The sequence below is a fragment of the Gallus gallus genome, chromosome 8 (genome assembly GCF_016699485.2).
Source record: "Gallus gallus isolate bGalGal1 chromosome 8, bGalGal1.mat.broiler.GRCg7b, whole genome shotgun sequence".
NCBI classification, from domain to species: domain Eukaryota; kingdom Metazoa; phylum Chordata; class Aves; order Galliformes; family Phasianidae; genus Gallus; species Gallus gallus.
In genome coordinates, this window is record NC_052539.1 from 18279234 (window position 1) to 18296079 (window position 16846).

General features: G+C 37.9%; 1 protein-coding gene across 3 annotated transcripts in view; it reads left to right on the top strand.

Annotated features, from left to right (window-relative positions):
* The window catches only part of ADGRL4 (adhesion G protein-coupled receptor L4), a 75417-nt gene extending 61749 nt beyond the window's left edge, over positions 1-13668 (top strand). For all 3 annotated transcript variants that reach the window (XM_015290890.4, XM_015290891.4, XM_046944668.1), the window contains 3 exons: positions 9586-9677; positions 11202-11370; positions 11907-13668. In XM_015290890.4, the coding sequence (XP_015146376.1) occupies positions 9586-9677; positions 11202-11370; positions 11907-11969 (324 nt within the window). In that variant the 3' untranslated portion in view covers positions 11970-13668. The remainder of the gene's footprint in view (positions 1-9585; positions 9678-11201; positions 11371-11906) is intronic.
* The last annotated feature ends 3178 nt before the right edge of the window (positions 13669-16846 follow it).

The following is a 16846-nucleotide window of genomic DNA, read 5'->3' on the forward strand; positions in this document are numbered from 1 at the left end:
GAGAAGTAAATATTCAAAGGGAAAAGTTTTACATTTTCTCAGACTTCAATATTGAGCATGATCTGACAGCCCATTGTACCCTTTTAAACAAAAAATATAAAAAGAAAGGCCCCCCAAAGCCAATCACTCCACACTAATCAGGTACACTGTATCCTTGGGCTTCTTCACATTATTATTCCCCTTCTCAATGAAGAAGGTTGTGTTCATTACTCTTGATATATTTTCATATTCTGCAGAGTATTATTGAAAAAGTTGTTTGACCTCTGGCCTTCATCATAACAAATCATACCCAGCATCTCCACCTTTTACTGAATCTTTGTGCTTTAGAAAATTCTATGTAGCTTTTCTTTTGTTTTTCTAGGGGTTATTTGAGACAAATGCCTCATTATGTTTGTTAGCTAGATGAGGAAAGTATGCTCTGTACTGTTTAGTGTAGATTTTTCAGAAAATAGCCATTTAAAACATTTTTTATATCTACTCTTGTTCCTCAGTCTGCCTTTTTAGTGGAAATAAATTTCCTACTGGGACTAGCAATGGCTTTATTATTCTTTATGAAAAAATAATAGTCCCTTTTCATTAGTCCCTCTGCGGCTTCAGTTAAATGTGTCTCCATTGCATTTCTTATGCCATTGTGGATAAAGTGGAAATAATTAATTACACAGTGGCATTAGAGACTGAGTCTGCAACTTTGCTTGAAACAGATTATTTCAAACTGCAGCATTGTTCAGCAACCAGCAATACCTGCTGTGCTAAATAATCACCTAGTCTGAAAGTACTGGCCCTGTTCTGTGGACAGGATGAACCTTAATCTTCAAGCCAAAACTTCTATATTGCCATACCAATAGATAAAATTTCTCAGCAAGGCCAGGACTTCAAGGGAAAGAGTTTTTTTTCTTTCTTCCCTGTCCTACAAAGCTATCATCAAAGTCCATGTTCTTAAGCCCCTTGAAATACCCAAAGAAAGGAAACTATGTCCATTTAGTCTACAAAATTAACATTGTTTTCTCTTATGTCATTACGCAGAAACAAACGCATCCTGCTATTCTAATGTATGCATGTATCCCTAGCTTCTGTTCTTTCAGTGATTATGCTGCCTTGATATAAGCATAATTACCATCAACATATATACTTACCCTAAACTGTTCATCGATAGGACTCGAAAGGTTTGCTTTAGAAAGTTAACACAGAATGATGGTGTCTTCTGTACTTTCTTAATAATTACATACTGACTATATATACTTTGCATATTTAGTCACTCAAAGTGCACTTTCTTTCACCCTCCTACTGCCCTTTGATTCATCAGTTGCAGGCATATAGAAAAATAAATTCATATTCACAGTAGCAATTGCATGTGACTATTCTCCGTGGATGAGATGTGGTCTTGAAGGAGCTTTCTGTGGCTTTGTGTATGACCGCAATTTTGTGACTGCATCCACACACAACAGAATCGTATTTGCTTCTAAAAGGCAAAGGGCTAAATCCTTTACAGGGTCTGGTGGGATGTGGAAGGTACCAGATGGCTTTCTGCCCACTGTTTTTGCTTCCAAAATGGCAAATGTGGTCAGACTCAGTGTCTTGGCCATAATCTTGATGCTGCTTCCATCCTGGTAGTTCTTCCATTCACTGAAGTTATTACTGCTAAAATATAATATACAACTATTTCACACCTATTTACCCGTGGAAAAAATATTTCTCTGGTGCTCCTGCTTAGGGCTGCAGGTACAGCGTAAGACAGGTTTACATTTATGAAGGAAAAATACAAGAGAGGTCTAACAAAGTCTGAATCTTTGTTGTACCCAGAGTGAATGCGACAAACAGTTTGCTTTACGTCATTAACAGCTTCTGAGCAAATACATCTTTTCAGAGCTCCTTGAAAAAGGAGAAAGTGTACCTAATAATTAATTTTACTGGGAGCAAGATAGACCCCTACCCTGCTAGTTGAGCTAGAGTTTATGGCTAAGGTCAACCACGGATCTGTATTGGCTTATCCCTCCTGCCCTTGGCTGCAGAACAGAGGCTAAATAAAAATATTTAGGCCAGTATGCATTTAGCTTTTCAATCCAATAAGAAATAACACTGAACCCAGAAGAATGTGAGAAGCTGCTTAATCTGATGAAAAATATAAACCACCCTTCTATTATTTATTTATTTATTTAGAGCTTCCTGTAAGTGTTCTAAAAACATAAAGAAAACTACTTAGTTATTAAATCGAGTCTAAATCTACAGCTGGAGGTATGCAAAAGAACAATTCTGAAATATTCATGTATTCATATATAAAGAGCAAGTCTGTGTGAAAATTATGTATTTTCCGAGACGGGGTCTGAAATAAACTCATTTAGCTGTGTTTTCACTTTTAAACAAGTGAAAATATTAAAACCTTAGAATCATAAAATTCTAATCCCTCATTGTTGAAAATATTTCCCCAAAATACAGCCTAGAGTAGTTTTGTTAATATTTTTGTTATATTTTCTATTTCTAAATAAGGCTGCTGTTGTATATCTAAAGCATTCGAGGAGGTATATTCACAGGAGACATGATAATGAGATAAATCAGTCAGGAGACAAATCCAGACTGTTTGACTGCCAGCTTGTGTCCAATTTTATGTAATTAATATGGCATACATTTTCATTTTGAAGCTTAAACTGTTGTATCATTAATAGCTTAATTTTGTTCTCCTCTGTCTGAAATAACGATGACCCACTGAATGTTGTCATTTTACCCAGACGTTAGCCAGACAGACAGAGAGACAGAAATGTATTGCTCTCTCTGGCAGAATTCAGACCATCACAAGCTCATTAATTCAAACACTCATAATGAGGGTCATTGTAAAGACTGATACAGATACAGCTGCTCTGAACTTCAGACATTTTTTGAAAGAGCCAAATTCAATATGATATATGTAAAAAATTCAAGTATATGCCTAAGAGAGCAGCAGGAGAAATTTTCTCATTCTTTTTTGTGAGATCTGACATCAGCATATAGATGGTTTCATCAATTATTGAGACAGGGACTAAGAAAGGAAAAGGGAATGATTTGGGGGCTTCATTTTTTGAAGTTTGAATGTAAAGTGCTCAGACTGAATCAGAGCTAGTATGTCTGAATCTTTAGAATTAGCTGCTTCTTTCTTATACTAGCTTTTCTTTGTAGCACTAGAAAACCTTAAAGAGCTGGTATTTAAAGTGTTTTAATAACTTTTGAAAGGCTGGAGTGTATCTTTTACACAAGAATATTATATGTGAAATAACCAATTCCTTTTTCATTCTATAAATATCTGTGTATTGGAAAGAGTCTCAAAACCTTGGTCTCGTATTAAACAATTACCTTCCTGTTAAAACTGTAATTGTCTTTAGATAGTCCTGGATGCAGAACTGTGGGATGAGGGACATCCAGGTCTTCCTGCTCCAGTGAATGTTTAATTATGGCATGGAACAGCGCCAGCAGGGCTAATGGAGCGATGGTGGTGAATAGCTGGTATGGAGGCTGGAGGAACTAAGGGTCATGTTATAGTCTGAATATTAAGTACAACAGAAAATTGTGCCCATGTCTTCTACATCCTGGATAAATGCTCTATCCACAGGGATTTTTCGTTGTTCAGAAATGAACGTCCTTTCTGGTTTTAATCAGAAGAACAATGCTGGTCAGTTACTGTTGAAAGTATAAACTAAATCAATAAATATCTTAGTGCTGATTAACTGACATTTTTTTCAACAAAAAAACTGTTGGAGAAAACATTCTTGAATGCTTATTGTGCCTGTCTCTTTTATTTTGCAAGTTGTTCAGGTACTAACTGAGCTACCTCCATTAAAGCACCACTCCCCTCTGAGCATTCAAGAGCTCTTTCATCTTGCTTAAAAAAAGGAGGGAGGAAGGAAGGGAAAAAAGATTTCTCAGTTGCAAAACTTGACAGCTGTCAGCTAACTTGATGGGACAAAATGATGATATATCGCTTCACTCAGTATCTTACCATTTAATTGTAATTAATTATGAAAGAAACTACAACTCTTCAACATGAGTGCAAATATTTTTATTTGCAGGCAGATGTTTTGCATGCTTTATTAAATTTTGTGTATTTCATACCATTCAGTGCTCAACTAAAAATAGCTATCAATCTGTACTTACAAAGAGAGAGTTTCATGCAGTGTGAAGCACTAACATCATATTTATTTGAGGATAGAACATTATGTTACTCTTCCAGTATGTAAAATATGTACATTTAACAGTGGAATTAAGGATCTATTTTAAATATAGCAGTTGCTAAGCAATGTGCTAATAACAGAGCTCCAACAGCTTGGAATATTTAGCATTTTAGGACCTATGTGTTCATTTTTATGTTAGTACTTAGTTTGCAAAATACAGTAATCAACAGGGAAGTTTGTAATTTGCTTAAGCAATAGACAAAATTGTTTCTTGGTGCTCTTCTGGATCCTCACCTTAATAATATTTACTGGGTACTTTTTTTTTTTTATGTTTTGATATGTATACAACACTATTATTTCCTTCTGCAAACCGTGTATGTGTAAAATGTTACTTTGGTGATACCAGAACTGCTAGGAGTGAAAGTCAAAGCAGCAGTATCTTGCTCTGCCCATGCCCACGAGCAGTTTTCCTTCACTACAGAAGCCTAGGCAGAGGGAGGAAGGCATCAGCAAAGAGATTTATAGAGCCATCCTAGTTCTGGGTGGAGGTAGACTAACACCACACGAAGTAGTGCCTATGAATCCTTTAAGACGTCCCTCTCTATCATGTGTAGAGGAAAGGTCTTGACAACATTAGAAGCAGTGGGAGTTTTGCCATCTAACAGTTCTACCATTGGTATAATGAGGCCAGAAGTTACACCAAAGTCCTAAATTTTCTTGACCCTTTACATTGATGATTTTCTAAGAAGGGATTCTCTGAGTACTTACCATCCTCCCTTTAAACATACTTGTGCGTGTACAACAAAACCTACCTTGTGCAGCTCTGTGGCTCCCTGGGGATCTCCCTGGGTAAAATAGATACACAAATGTAGTTGCCTATATCTACAAAATCCTGATTTCATGAGACCCTAAGACTTTCCCATATTCAATAGCTATTTCATATAAATATATTTTAAATTTCCTACCATTTGCTTATAAATATACCACAACATTTCTAGAATTTAAGCTAAAAGCACTTTTAATACAAATATCTTTAAGGAGAGTTGATTCCCTGAAGATTCTTAGAATGGAGGCTGCTCCTGTATAAGCACTTGTATTTGATTAACCACTTAGAAAAAAAGGAATAGATTAATTATTAAAATGAGTCCTGTAGTGCACCTGAGCACTGAGTGAGTGCTGACTCCCACCAACATCGCAGGGGGGAGGGCTGAGGATGCTCAGCATCCCACAGGATTGGGCTGCAATGAGAAAGCCAGAGACTTGTGGTACAATAACTCTGTTGTTTACCCAACAGCATAGAATCGTGGAATTTAAACAGCACTTTGAGGTGGTTTGTTAAAAAATGAAATAGTTCAGTTCTGGGCTTGGAATTGCTGCAGTTCCCTTTTCGCCTATTAGCCTTGCCCAGCAGCCCATCTCAGGACATGCAGCAGTTTCTCTGACTGCTCAGCCATGTAATAACACTGAAACAAAGGCACAAGGACTTGCCCTGTCACACTGTAAAATCGTTATTCACTTGATAAAACTGCAGTAGTGCCACTGTACTTCACGCCTTGGGCTTGCCCAGTGCTGCCGAGTGGCCGTACTCATTACCCAGTAACTTCCCTCCCAGAACCAAAGTACAGCAGCCGCAGTCCCCAGGCTGGCCCTGGCCAGGCCTGCGCATCGCCTGCCCCAGCTCGGTGTCACAGCTGCCTGCACACAGTGCTCCGTTCTGCTTTGCTGCCTCTGTGCTTTGCTGTTCTGTTTCCATTCACCTTGCCTGTCACCTCCAGGCAGCCTTAATTATAACATCTTTGAAAGCTTAGCCAACAAGAGCTGAAGAGTGTGCTTTAATTACAAAAATCTAAAACATCGTTGCAACCAAAACAGAATATTTGGCAGTAAGTATCTTCTGGAAGCTTTTTTAGATGTTTCAGTGTCTCTTATTCCCAGTTTATTCCATCCAGAGTATTAGACACTGACAGCTCCTTGTGCCTATCTATGAGGGCTGCTCCGAAAGTAATGCCTCCCATTTTATTATGTTGGCTCACAATGTCAGAGGTGGATGTTGGTGGCCAGGCAGTAGAGGTTGAAGCTTCCCACCAATATTCCATTACATTTTGTTTCCATGTGACAGATGGCAGCAGAGGGGCAGCCTGACAAAGTGGTGTCTGACACAGACATGCTTTTGAAGCATAGGTGTGTCATGGAATTCCTCTGTGTGGAAGAAACCACCCATTGACATTCATCAATGCTTGCTAAACATTTATGGAGACCAAACAGTGGATGTGAGCACAATGAGGTGGTGGGTGGTGCATTTTAGCAATGGTAACAGAGATGTGAAAGAGAAGCCATTTCCAGATGGCCACACAGATTTTTATGAGCATGGCATGCAGGCTCTTGTTCAGTGCTGGTAAAAATGCACAGCTAATGGTGGTGACTATGCTGATGTAGAGTTTTGTATCTGAGAACTTGCTCTGTCAAGTAGTGTTCTTATGCTGTTTATATCTATTGTAGTTTCCATGGAAAAAAATAGGAGGCACTACTTTCAGAGTGACCTCTGTATATTTTAGAAGCCTTTTGTAGCCTACTACCAGCATTTATTCATTTGAATCTCACTTACTGATACGAAGGAAAAATGTCTTAAGTGGTCATATGTTATGCCAGGCAATTTAGGTGTTTCACTTCTCATCCCGTCTGTTGAAAAACATATGGCTCTTTGAGGATATTAGGTATATGAAGGCCATTTCCCCTTTAATCCTCAGTCCAGCCATCAAACGTGAACTTTTTACTTAGTATTTCCCAGAAATAGCTAAGATTACCAGCATGCCTATAGTAACAAATATGCAGGGTTTTAGGCTGAAGCATAGTGTGTGTTGAACTTCACATACTTGCTAGAGTACCAGTTTTCTGCACACTTAAATATTATTAGCTCTATTAACGTTATCTAATTTTCCCTTGGGTTTATGTATGATTTTCCGTTACTGATTTCCCTCAAGTGTTGCTGGATTTTCTGCGTTGCAGGACGGTTACAACTACCTTACTGTTACCTATTTGAGGTCCTCCAAAGGACAAAATGCTGTGCCAGAGGCTCTAAGGCAGGCTAAAAAAAAGTTCCCTGAAACCTACTTTTTTGAGGCATTGAACATTGTACAAAGCAGCCTATGCACTTGGCTATGATACTTTTTATTAATGGAGTGCTTCTAAATGGGGTAAAAACCTACTTAAGGCTTTAATAAATCTTGGGAATGAGCGGGTGTTTCAGAAGTTAAGCTCGCTGCCATTACCCTGTAACATTACCTCCTGAGAGGCTACCTGAGACATGTCAGTGCGCCATGCCTGCACGCTGCAGCTGGCTCCGAGAACCGGTGTTAACCTCTCCCACTCCCCTGACACATCCAGATTATTCCCATCAGAATGAATTGATGAATGAAAAGATCATAGTTAATGGGTATTACCTCAACGCAGAGGGCCAAATCCTATTATCCTGTGCTACAGACAGTGTAAATAGTATTTGTGTAAAGGAGCCCCACCGGCATGAAGAGAAATGGAGACCTCTACCACGAGGCCCCACATCTCCCCCCTGCCCAGCCCCTTGCTCAGCAAAACCTCCCCAGTTCTGCAGCTGTTTTCCATGACCAAAGGATAATGGAGTCTGGCCCACAGAGCTTCATAAAGAGCCTATTAGCAGCAATAGGAAGGCTCTCATTGACATCAGTGATGTCAGTGACAGGCCAGCAGGGAGGAGGCTTGGCTGCACCGTCGTGCTGACAGCTTCAGAAGAGGTACTGGGGTGCTTTCTCCGTGCTCATGGTACTTTGATCACTTTTCACCCTACCTTTTTTCAGATTACTTTAATAAGTACATTAGGTGGGTTACACAGATTACAGTGTGTGTTCCACATTATTTGATATATTATTCACCAACAAATGTAAGATAAAAAAGTAAGTCTGCATATAATTACCCACAACTGCTGACTGACTTATAATTAACTTTGAAAAATTGCTGGTTTAGGAGATATTATAGATTACAATTTTAAATACAAAGAGCTTCAGAATAGCTCTCATGATCAGTGAAAGTACAAGGTATTCAGTGAAGGATTAATTCCCTAAACTGCTAATCAGCTCTATCTCCTGTCTTATCAAATTGTAAATACATTATGCTGTATTAAAGTATGAGCATGCAGCTAATTAAAGCAGAGCCTGAATTTAATATCAGATACTCCCACCCGACATAACAAAAATGTTCTAAAGACATACATAACAAGTGCTAACAAATGAAAGCAATTATTTTAAAAGTGATGCTGTGTTTATATAGCGGGCTTTTGTTTTCATTTTGGAGTGGTTTTTTGTGTTGTTTTTATTTTTAAGAGAAAGGAGAGGTAAACCACACTGTCTTTCTGGAGAAGCAAGTTGGGGAAGACATTAATTCTATTTGGTCTGCAGCTGTAAGCCCACAGCAACCAACCAAGGGATTACAACTAGGGATCTACAAATAGTATCTGGATGACATCCAGATAAAATTTGGTTCAATTATTAACATTGCAAATAGATTCTGATGTTAAATGCTGCAAACCGAAATAAGTGTTCTTTTAAAAAGCAAGAGAGCAAACTCATCTACATTGTTAAAGGAAAGCAATAGAAATTTAAATGAATATTCAGTGAAGCCTATCTGAGCAACCAGAGGTTCAGAACCATAATTGAGCATCATTTACAAAACTACTTCCTTTAGTTGTTTTTCTGTTTGTTTCAAACTCAAATAAAGCAATGTGATTATAAGGAAAGCAGAAAGCACACACACACACACACACACAGATTGTTCACCAATGAAACAAACATAAAATGGAGGAGAGAATACCCTGCATGGAACCTTTCAGCCAAAGTTAGTTTTTTAAAATTTCTTTACGTAAGCCTCAAAGATTTTTATGCCATTTAAAACTTTTCATACCCAAAGAACTCAGAAAATATGATGTTATTAACGTGACATTAATGTATTAATGTGATATTTATGTAACAAAGATGTACATTTTGTCAAAATCTATGCAGTACAGTATCATAGAAAATCAATGGCAGGAAGCGTCTTGGGATCCTCTCTTCTCCCTCTCCTCCCCTCCCTATTTGCTTAAACATCTCTATTTACAGAAAAAAAAAATCAGAGCATGAAATCAGAGATTTACCAATAAACATTTGCAGACTTTTGGTAGGGATACTGTTGAGATAAGATAGAGTTACTGCTAGAGTAACTAGAGTTATTTGTTTGATCAGGCTTTATTACAGGGCTCATATTTTTTTTTTAATAGACGTGAATCAGAAAAGAGTTTCCCCATCCCTGTTCCAGCACTGGATTCTCTAGGTTTTATATACACAGAAAATTTATCTGACTTGTTCCATTTGCATGTGTAACAGTTACTGAAACTCAAAATCACTGCAGTTTGAACTAAAGGAGTTCTTCTCTTTACTCTCTCCAGGTTAATTTGCTGGCTTTCGGAGTGATTATTTATAAAGTATTTCGACACACTGCAATGTTAAAGCCAGAAGTTAGTTGTTACGAAAATATAAGGTAAGCTTGCCATTTAATACAATTTTAAACTTCTGTTTAAACAGAATAAAGCCAAATGTGAAATTACGGATTCAAAAACAATGATTTAAACTTCTGGAAGATTTGTGGAAATACCAAAGTGGTTTTCTTCTATTCTCACATATATATTTGGAGGTAAACTTTGCAGTCTTTATTTCCCCTGACCAATGCCTCATGCAGTAACACTGAGCTTATGGGAGATGTATGAAAAACACTACAAGAGGTCCATGTCAATCAGAGGGTAAAGGCTGAGGGGAGGGTTAAAGTAGTAATTGTACTGTTCGCAGCCTCTATACAAGTCAAAACATGCCTGAGTTGGGACCAAAATATTTACCTCGAAGTAACAAGGCGTACAGAAATCCTGTGATAAGAAAATCAGGCCATTTTTATTAGTAGTAAAAAGTCCACAATAGGACATTGTGCTTCTATGGTGTTGAGGAGTGGGGGGGTTCCTCTCCAGGATTTTTACTTTGCATGCTGTTATGATTTTTCCATCAACTCACTCTCTTTAAAACTGATTTATAGGAACCTTGAAAACCGTTTGTGCAGGAAAAGCTGAAGTGTACTACAGGGAACATTGAAAACAACTTACTGTTTGTGTTGCTTAGGAACACTCCTGCAGTTTCAATGCATTGCACTAGATTTATAGTTAGGATTTAGCAATTGTTTGATTGATTACTTTCTCTTATTCCTTACCCTTCATAGCTTCATGTGGTGAGCTGGTTTTAATGAAGTTGAAAATTATTCATTTTCAGAGGAACAGTGCTAAAAATGTCTGTTGTTCAAAGGAAGTCCTGCAATGACTGGGCTGAGAATGAATAAGAAAGTAATCAGTGGTTTCATTTCCAAGACAACATGCTGCAATTTGCTTGAGTTCGTGAGCAGGGCTTTACAGTATGTTGGAAAGAAAAATCATAGCCAATCAGTTTGTGTAATTTTAAAGCATCAATACAGTGACCCAGGAAACATTTGAGAGTGTAAGTGTTGTAAAAACAAAAATATATTTTTCAACAGAGAAAGAATGAAAGCAGGAAAGTCTAGGTTTACTACTGGCACCATCTTCTGCAGTGAACCTGAGAGGCAGCCTAAGAACCCTTTGATGTCATGCACATGTACTGACCTAAGAGCATACTGTAGATTTTTCTGGGTTATTTTTTGAGGAGGATAAGGGGGAGGAGGAAAAGCGAGAGAATGCTTCATAACAGACATATGTTTTTCCTTGGGGAATTACACTAACAGTAGATTTAAATCAAATCATATGGTGCTGCAGTACACCAGAGAAAACATATCTGAAGATTAAAGAAGCCAGTGTTTTAAGGCCCTCCAGTTTTACTCTTTTGCTCTTCTGCAGTGATTGTGTGAGCTTATTCGTGGCACAGTGCTACAGCACACCCTAAAGAGCAACCCATGCATTTGCACTTCTCAGGCCTTCACAGAAAAAGATAAATTGCCAAGCAGCAAAGAGAGGGAAAGGCAACATGTTTGTGTTTGTCTACATTTCCCTAGGTCCTGTGCCCGAGGTGCTCTCGCTCTCCTGTTCCTCCTTGGGGCTACTTGGATCTTTGGGGTCCTCCATGTCGTCCAGGGCTCTGTGGTTACGGCCTATCTGTTTACAGTCTTCAATGCATTTCAGGGGATGTTCATCTTCATCTTTCTTTGTGTGCTGTCCAGAAAGGTGAGTGTCCCCATCCTCATGGAGAGCCACAGGGGTACTCAGGTGTGCCCAGGGCAATGCCCAGCCTTGAAGAGAAGTCCTAGTGTGGATGGTTTGTCAAAGCAGGAAGAAACCCTTGTGCCTTTCATGGGGGTGGGAAGGGAAGAGGGGAAATACTGCTGTTGCCTTCTGGGGAGACAGAACATCTCCCCTGTTCTTACCTTTGCACCTATTTTCTTCCCGTTAAAAAAAAAAAAAAAAAAAAAAAAAAAAAAGCTCACAGAAGATGGAAAAATGAACTTGTAAAACTCATCAGTAACCAGATGAAGCAATGCAACGGATGCAGTAAAGCTCACTTCCATTCTTTGCAGTTAGTAACAGGATTCACACTCCCCACAGTTTTGAGATTATGCTTTTTTCAGTGTCCTGTCCTACAGTCACGAGCAGCCCCACCTTAAAATATTTAATGAAGTGATTCATATGCAATTAGTTAAAAGACATAAAGAAATGTATATAAATTTATCTATTTATGTTTGGATTCAATATTTTTCTTTCAGATTCAAGAAGAGTATTACAGGTTGTTCAAAAACGTTCCTTGTTGTTTCGGCTGCTTAAGATAAATAAAAGGAAAATCTACATGAGCATCTTGGTGGAAAAGGGGAGCAACCTAGATCATGTCATTATGGATATTACAGAAAAATGTGGTATTGTATAAGCATGAAATGACCCAGTGAGTGGGCATATCTCTTAAGTGATTTACTGACTGTTTTTGTACATATGTGTGCATTCATGCAAAGCGTTTATATTATGCTGTATACAAACAGTATACAAAACAAACTGGATTATTGCAGAACATATATTAATGAAGACCAAGGAAATAAGCACATTTCTAAAGGAGCTCAGGACTTCTCATGACTTAGGTTTTGTTTCTGATACTGGAAATATCTTCAGCTCTTGGAAGAGAAATATTAAGAACCATGCTTGCACAGCAGATTTTATGAATCACTTGCTAGTGGAAACATACTCGCTGTCTTTTTGTAGTAATGAGCTTCTTACATTCAGTTGTGTATGACCATCTGCAGGGAATGGGTTCCATTAAAAAGTCAGTAGATAAAGATCTGCTTCAGCACAGACTTTTGAAAACATTTCTTTTAATTTAAAGTAGATTTAAAAAGGAATTTGTTTAATATTATTCTCTTATCACTCTGAAATATATATTTGTATATTAATCAATTCTTTATTTTTATAACTTTTAAAGAATAGTTTAGATCTAAAGGAAGTGAGGTCAGATCTGATGCAATAATGGTTTTGGAATGGGACAGCCATTTCGTAAGTGAAAGATTATTTTGTGAATACTTTGAAAAAGATCTGGTTCTTGTTTTATTTAATTGCCAAAAAGACTGAGATCTGCTAAACTGGCACTATGATTTGGGAGGCACTGGAAAGGAAATACTTTATCAAGTTTGTCACTTGGTAGGGACTAGGAATCCAGACCACCTAGGATCAAATGGAGTATCAACTGAAAAATAGAGTGGTAGAATTCACCTGTGCAGAAGAGTACAGATTTAAATTCAAGGTCATGTGCCTCCATAAAATTGTAATTACAGCAGTTTTCTCTATTTGTAGCACCCTTGAGTCAACCATTTCTCTTCCTCCAAGGCTCCTGAATTTAGAACATTTATCCTGTGTTTATCCTTAAGAGCAGACACAGATCTACTGAAATCAGAGAAAACTTGTTGCGGTGCAAGCTTTGCTGCATCAGGGCATAGACATGTTACATCAGCATTTCCAGCTGTGCCATCATACTCGTATTCATTTTAGAAGTATGCTTTAATTTCATCATTTTGGCACCTAGGTAATGTGAAGCGCTGAGCCTCATTCCATGTTGCCTTCTAAGGAAGTGTCTAGGATCTCAGAAGAAGCCATTTATTTTTACCAGTCAGACACTGTAAATATGTAGTTGTTAATAAATCCCAATGTTGTTTTGTCTGTTAAAATAAAGTACTACTCTGAATTTTATTTATATTAAAGGAATTCTTTTTTTTAGTAATGGTCAGATTTGTTTGGATTTTATCTTTTTTTGTTCCATATACACAAGGCTTTCATTTTATGTACAGCAATGATGTGCTTCATTATGTATATTCCACGTCTTTGTCAAAATTTTGGAAACCACAGGAGGAATCTCATTTTTTCTGGAAAAAAAAAAAATGTATTTCAGATGGTCCTTTGAATGTAAAATATGTGAATAAACTGAAATGCTTAGCTTTCACATTTTAACATATTTCCCTTCATTTAAATAAATACAGTGGAAAATGGTTATATATTATTTGCTCTGAATTATTTGCTGTATTTCCTTTGCTGCTCTGTATGTTCCCCCAGGTTTGCAAAAATGCAAATATTACTCAGCAGAGTATTTTTAGAAGGATATCTATTAATGCATCATTTTTTAATCCCTTGCAGAAATCTAACCTATAGTAAGACTGGCTGGACAAAGTAGTATCTCTAACATAATGACTTCAGCATGCTCAGTGCAACTGAAAAAAGTTTCCTTGGAAAGAAAATATGTCATGAAGTGTTTAGGTTACAATAGTCTCTTTAATGAAAGAACACCTTTTATAGGAAAGCTGTGCACTCCAGTATCTGGGTCAGATCGTCATTGAAACTGTGTTTTCCTTACATGCAAAGATGAGATTTATGTTTTAATACAGTACATAAGAACAGATAAACTTTGTTTAGATTCGTCACCTTCAAGCCTGAAGGACATTGTAATTGTCCTCCCTAAAGCATGCAGATATACTGATGAGAAATAAAAGGGTTTGTTTGTCACAGTCCTTACTAACATGAGCCCCAGCCCAGCAGAAAGGGAGGAGAAGAAGTAACGGACATAAACTGAAAAAAACAAAGATTTCAACAAGACACCAGAAAAATCCTTTTTAGCATGAACCTAATAGAGGATTGGAAATGGTTTTCCAGAGAAGTTGTGCAGTTGTGTTAAAATCTATGGAGTTTTTAGGGCTGGATAAAGCCTCTAGCAACCTGATCTCATACCTGACCCTGCTTTGAGCAGGAAAGGGGATGAGATGACCTTCTGAGGTCCCTTCCAGCCCGAATTATTTTATGAGTTTAGGACATTAAGTATCAAATTGGAAAAATAACAGTTGGGCATCAGTTACAGGCAAAGTAAGGAAACCTGTGCTCAAGTCATCCATCAGCTGAACAAATTGCTTTCCCAAAAATAAATGTGACCTATTTGTCAGATCAACTGGTAACTAGTTGGCTGGTTTGATGTGTTCAGCATCTTTTCAGACTGTATTCTTTTGAGGGGAATATGACATCTCTAGGTGGGGCCAGTAGGAAAAAAGACTCAAAACAGTGATTGACAAGACAGATAAAAGTAAAATGTTAAGGTTTCACTCTGAAAGCAACTGCTTGCTGAAGAGAGAAATTGTTTCCATTAAACCAATCAAAGAGAAATTTGTGTTCAGTGTTGCATTTCAAGGTGTGCTTCAGAATATAATAAATAAGGTCTGGATTAAAAATGACTGGTTTATTCTGAAATAATTATTTCTTCAAACAATGGGACATGTATTTCAAGGAAAATGCAACATTTTAGAGTTCATTACCATCACAGCCCTTGGGAGTCTCAGTTTGGCAGAGCTGTGCTGATGGCCAGCTGATCTTTACCTGCTGGGATGAAGTAGGTAGGCACTGACTGCCCAAAGTGGCTTCAGACTTTCCTCTGCTCATCAGTTTTCACAGTCCTCAGGACATGGTGGTGCCTTGAAGTCAGGAATTTGTGTACTCATGCATCTTTTCAACTAGACATTAAAAGGAATGTCGCACATGGTTCCATTAGGCAGAAGGAGCAAATATTTGCAGGACTAGTTCCACCAGCTGCATCGCTCTCCTCATCAATAATACCACCTTTTACGTCTTTGTCATGATATTCCTTTACAGCCCAGCTCAGAACAACACTCTTGGCAGGTGCCTGTTAGTCACAGAAGACCCTCATTCTTCTTTGAGAACTTCACTGATAAGTTTAAAAGCCAAAACTTAACCCATGAAGAAAGTTAAAACTTTCCTTTGGTAAAAGAGCTAACAGGAGGAGGGGGAAGGGCCTTGAGACAACGTCTTTCTGTGTTACTCTTTTCTCTCTGTTCTCATGCATTCAGGACACACAGCATTACTGTGCTGCGAAATTACAAAAGTGAAGATGTTATCTCACCAAAGTCATCCCCCAAAGCTATTTTTATATAAAATTAAGCCTGTAAGATTGATACAGACTTGGAAACAGCTGGCCATCTGTGCAGCGATACTCCATTTAACCACAACCAAAACATCAAGTGCAAATGTGTGAAAGCATTTTCACAAGTTGCCTGGCTCCCTGCCAGCCCAGCCCTCGTGGCCAATGCTGCGAGCAGCCCAACCATACAGACTGCAGCGGAGTGAAAGACCGGGCTGCCTTTTTCAGACTGAATCTCCATGACAACCCATTGAACAAAACAATACAGAGAACCAAGAGCCCTCAAGCATCCAGACTTTGCCAGGAGTCATAGACACGGCCACACGTGGTACCTGGAGGTCCTGGAACTGCTGCTTCAAAACAAGCCTCAAGATGTGACTAACTGAGAGCACCATAATTCTGTCAGCTTTACTGTTACGCAGTGCAATTGACAGCAACAACTTTACTAGGTGGGAAAAAAAAAAAAAAAAAAAAACACCAGAAACTGAAGGGGAAAAAAAAGAAATAAACAAAAAGTAGCAGTAAAACCAACTGCTGAGGATGTACTAATATTTTGCAAGCTGAAGCCAAGTGAAAAGGTAAAAGAAAAAGAAAAGCACAGAAATTATCATGACACTTAAATATGATTATTGACAAATTATATTTATAATAATAAGACCTTATTTTGTTTTTCTTGAGGCCTTAGTTTTACATCTTCACAATGTAGGTCTGTCCTTTTGCAGGAAATCCTTCTCCAGAGCTGTCCCTTTAAATTTGGCAGAAGCTGTGCTTATATAGAAGTTGTTTTACAGCTCTCTGTTTTTTCTCATCTTGCTGGTAAGTACTCAAATTTTATTGTGTTTACTCTTTTGGATTCCCAAGGAAATAGCGTATTTTCATCAGGTTTCATAACATAAGGGAGTTTTTCTGTTTTCTGAAGCATTGCTGGATGTTCTAATTAAAACCAGCTCTAAGATTAGCCATCAGTCTTCACTGCAGTGCAACAGGCACATCCCTCCCATGTAAGCCTTTGTATTTATCATAGCTATTTGTATAAATGCTGTAGTCAGCTCTAAATCCACGTAAACCTAATACAATTTAAATTAATTTTGGAAGAGTTTTGCAAGACACTGCTGAATAATTTAGTCAAATCCAAGATGATTACAGCCAGTTCTTCTTTATATTATCTAAGTAAGTTAGAACTCTCATGCAAAAGATTTTTCTTGTTGCTGATTTTAAGAGGCAGTTCTGTTTATATTGTAAAATTTTGTGGGA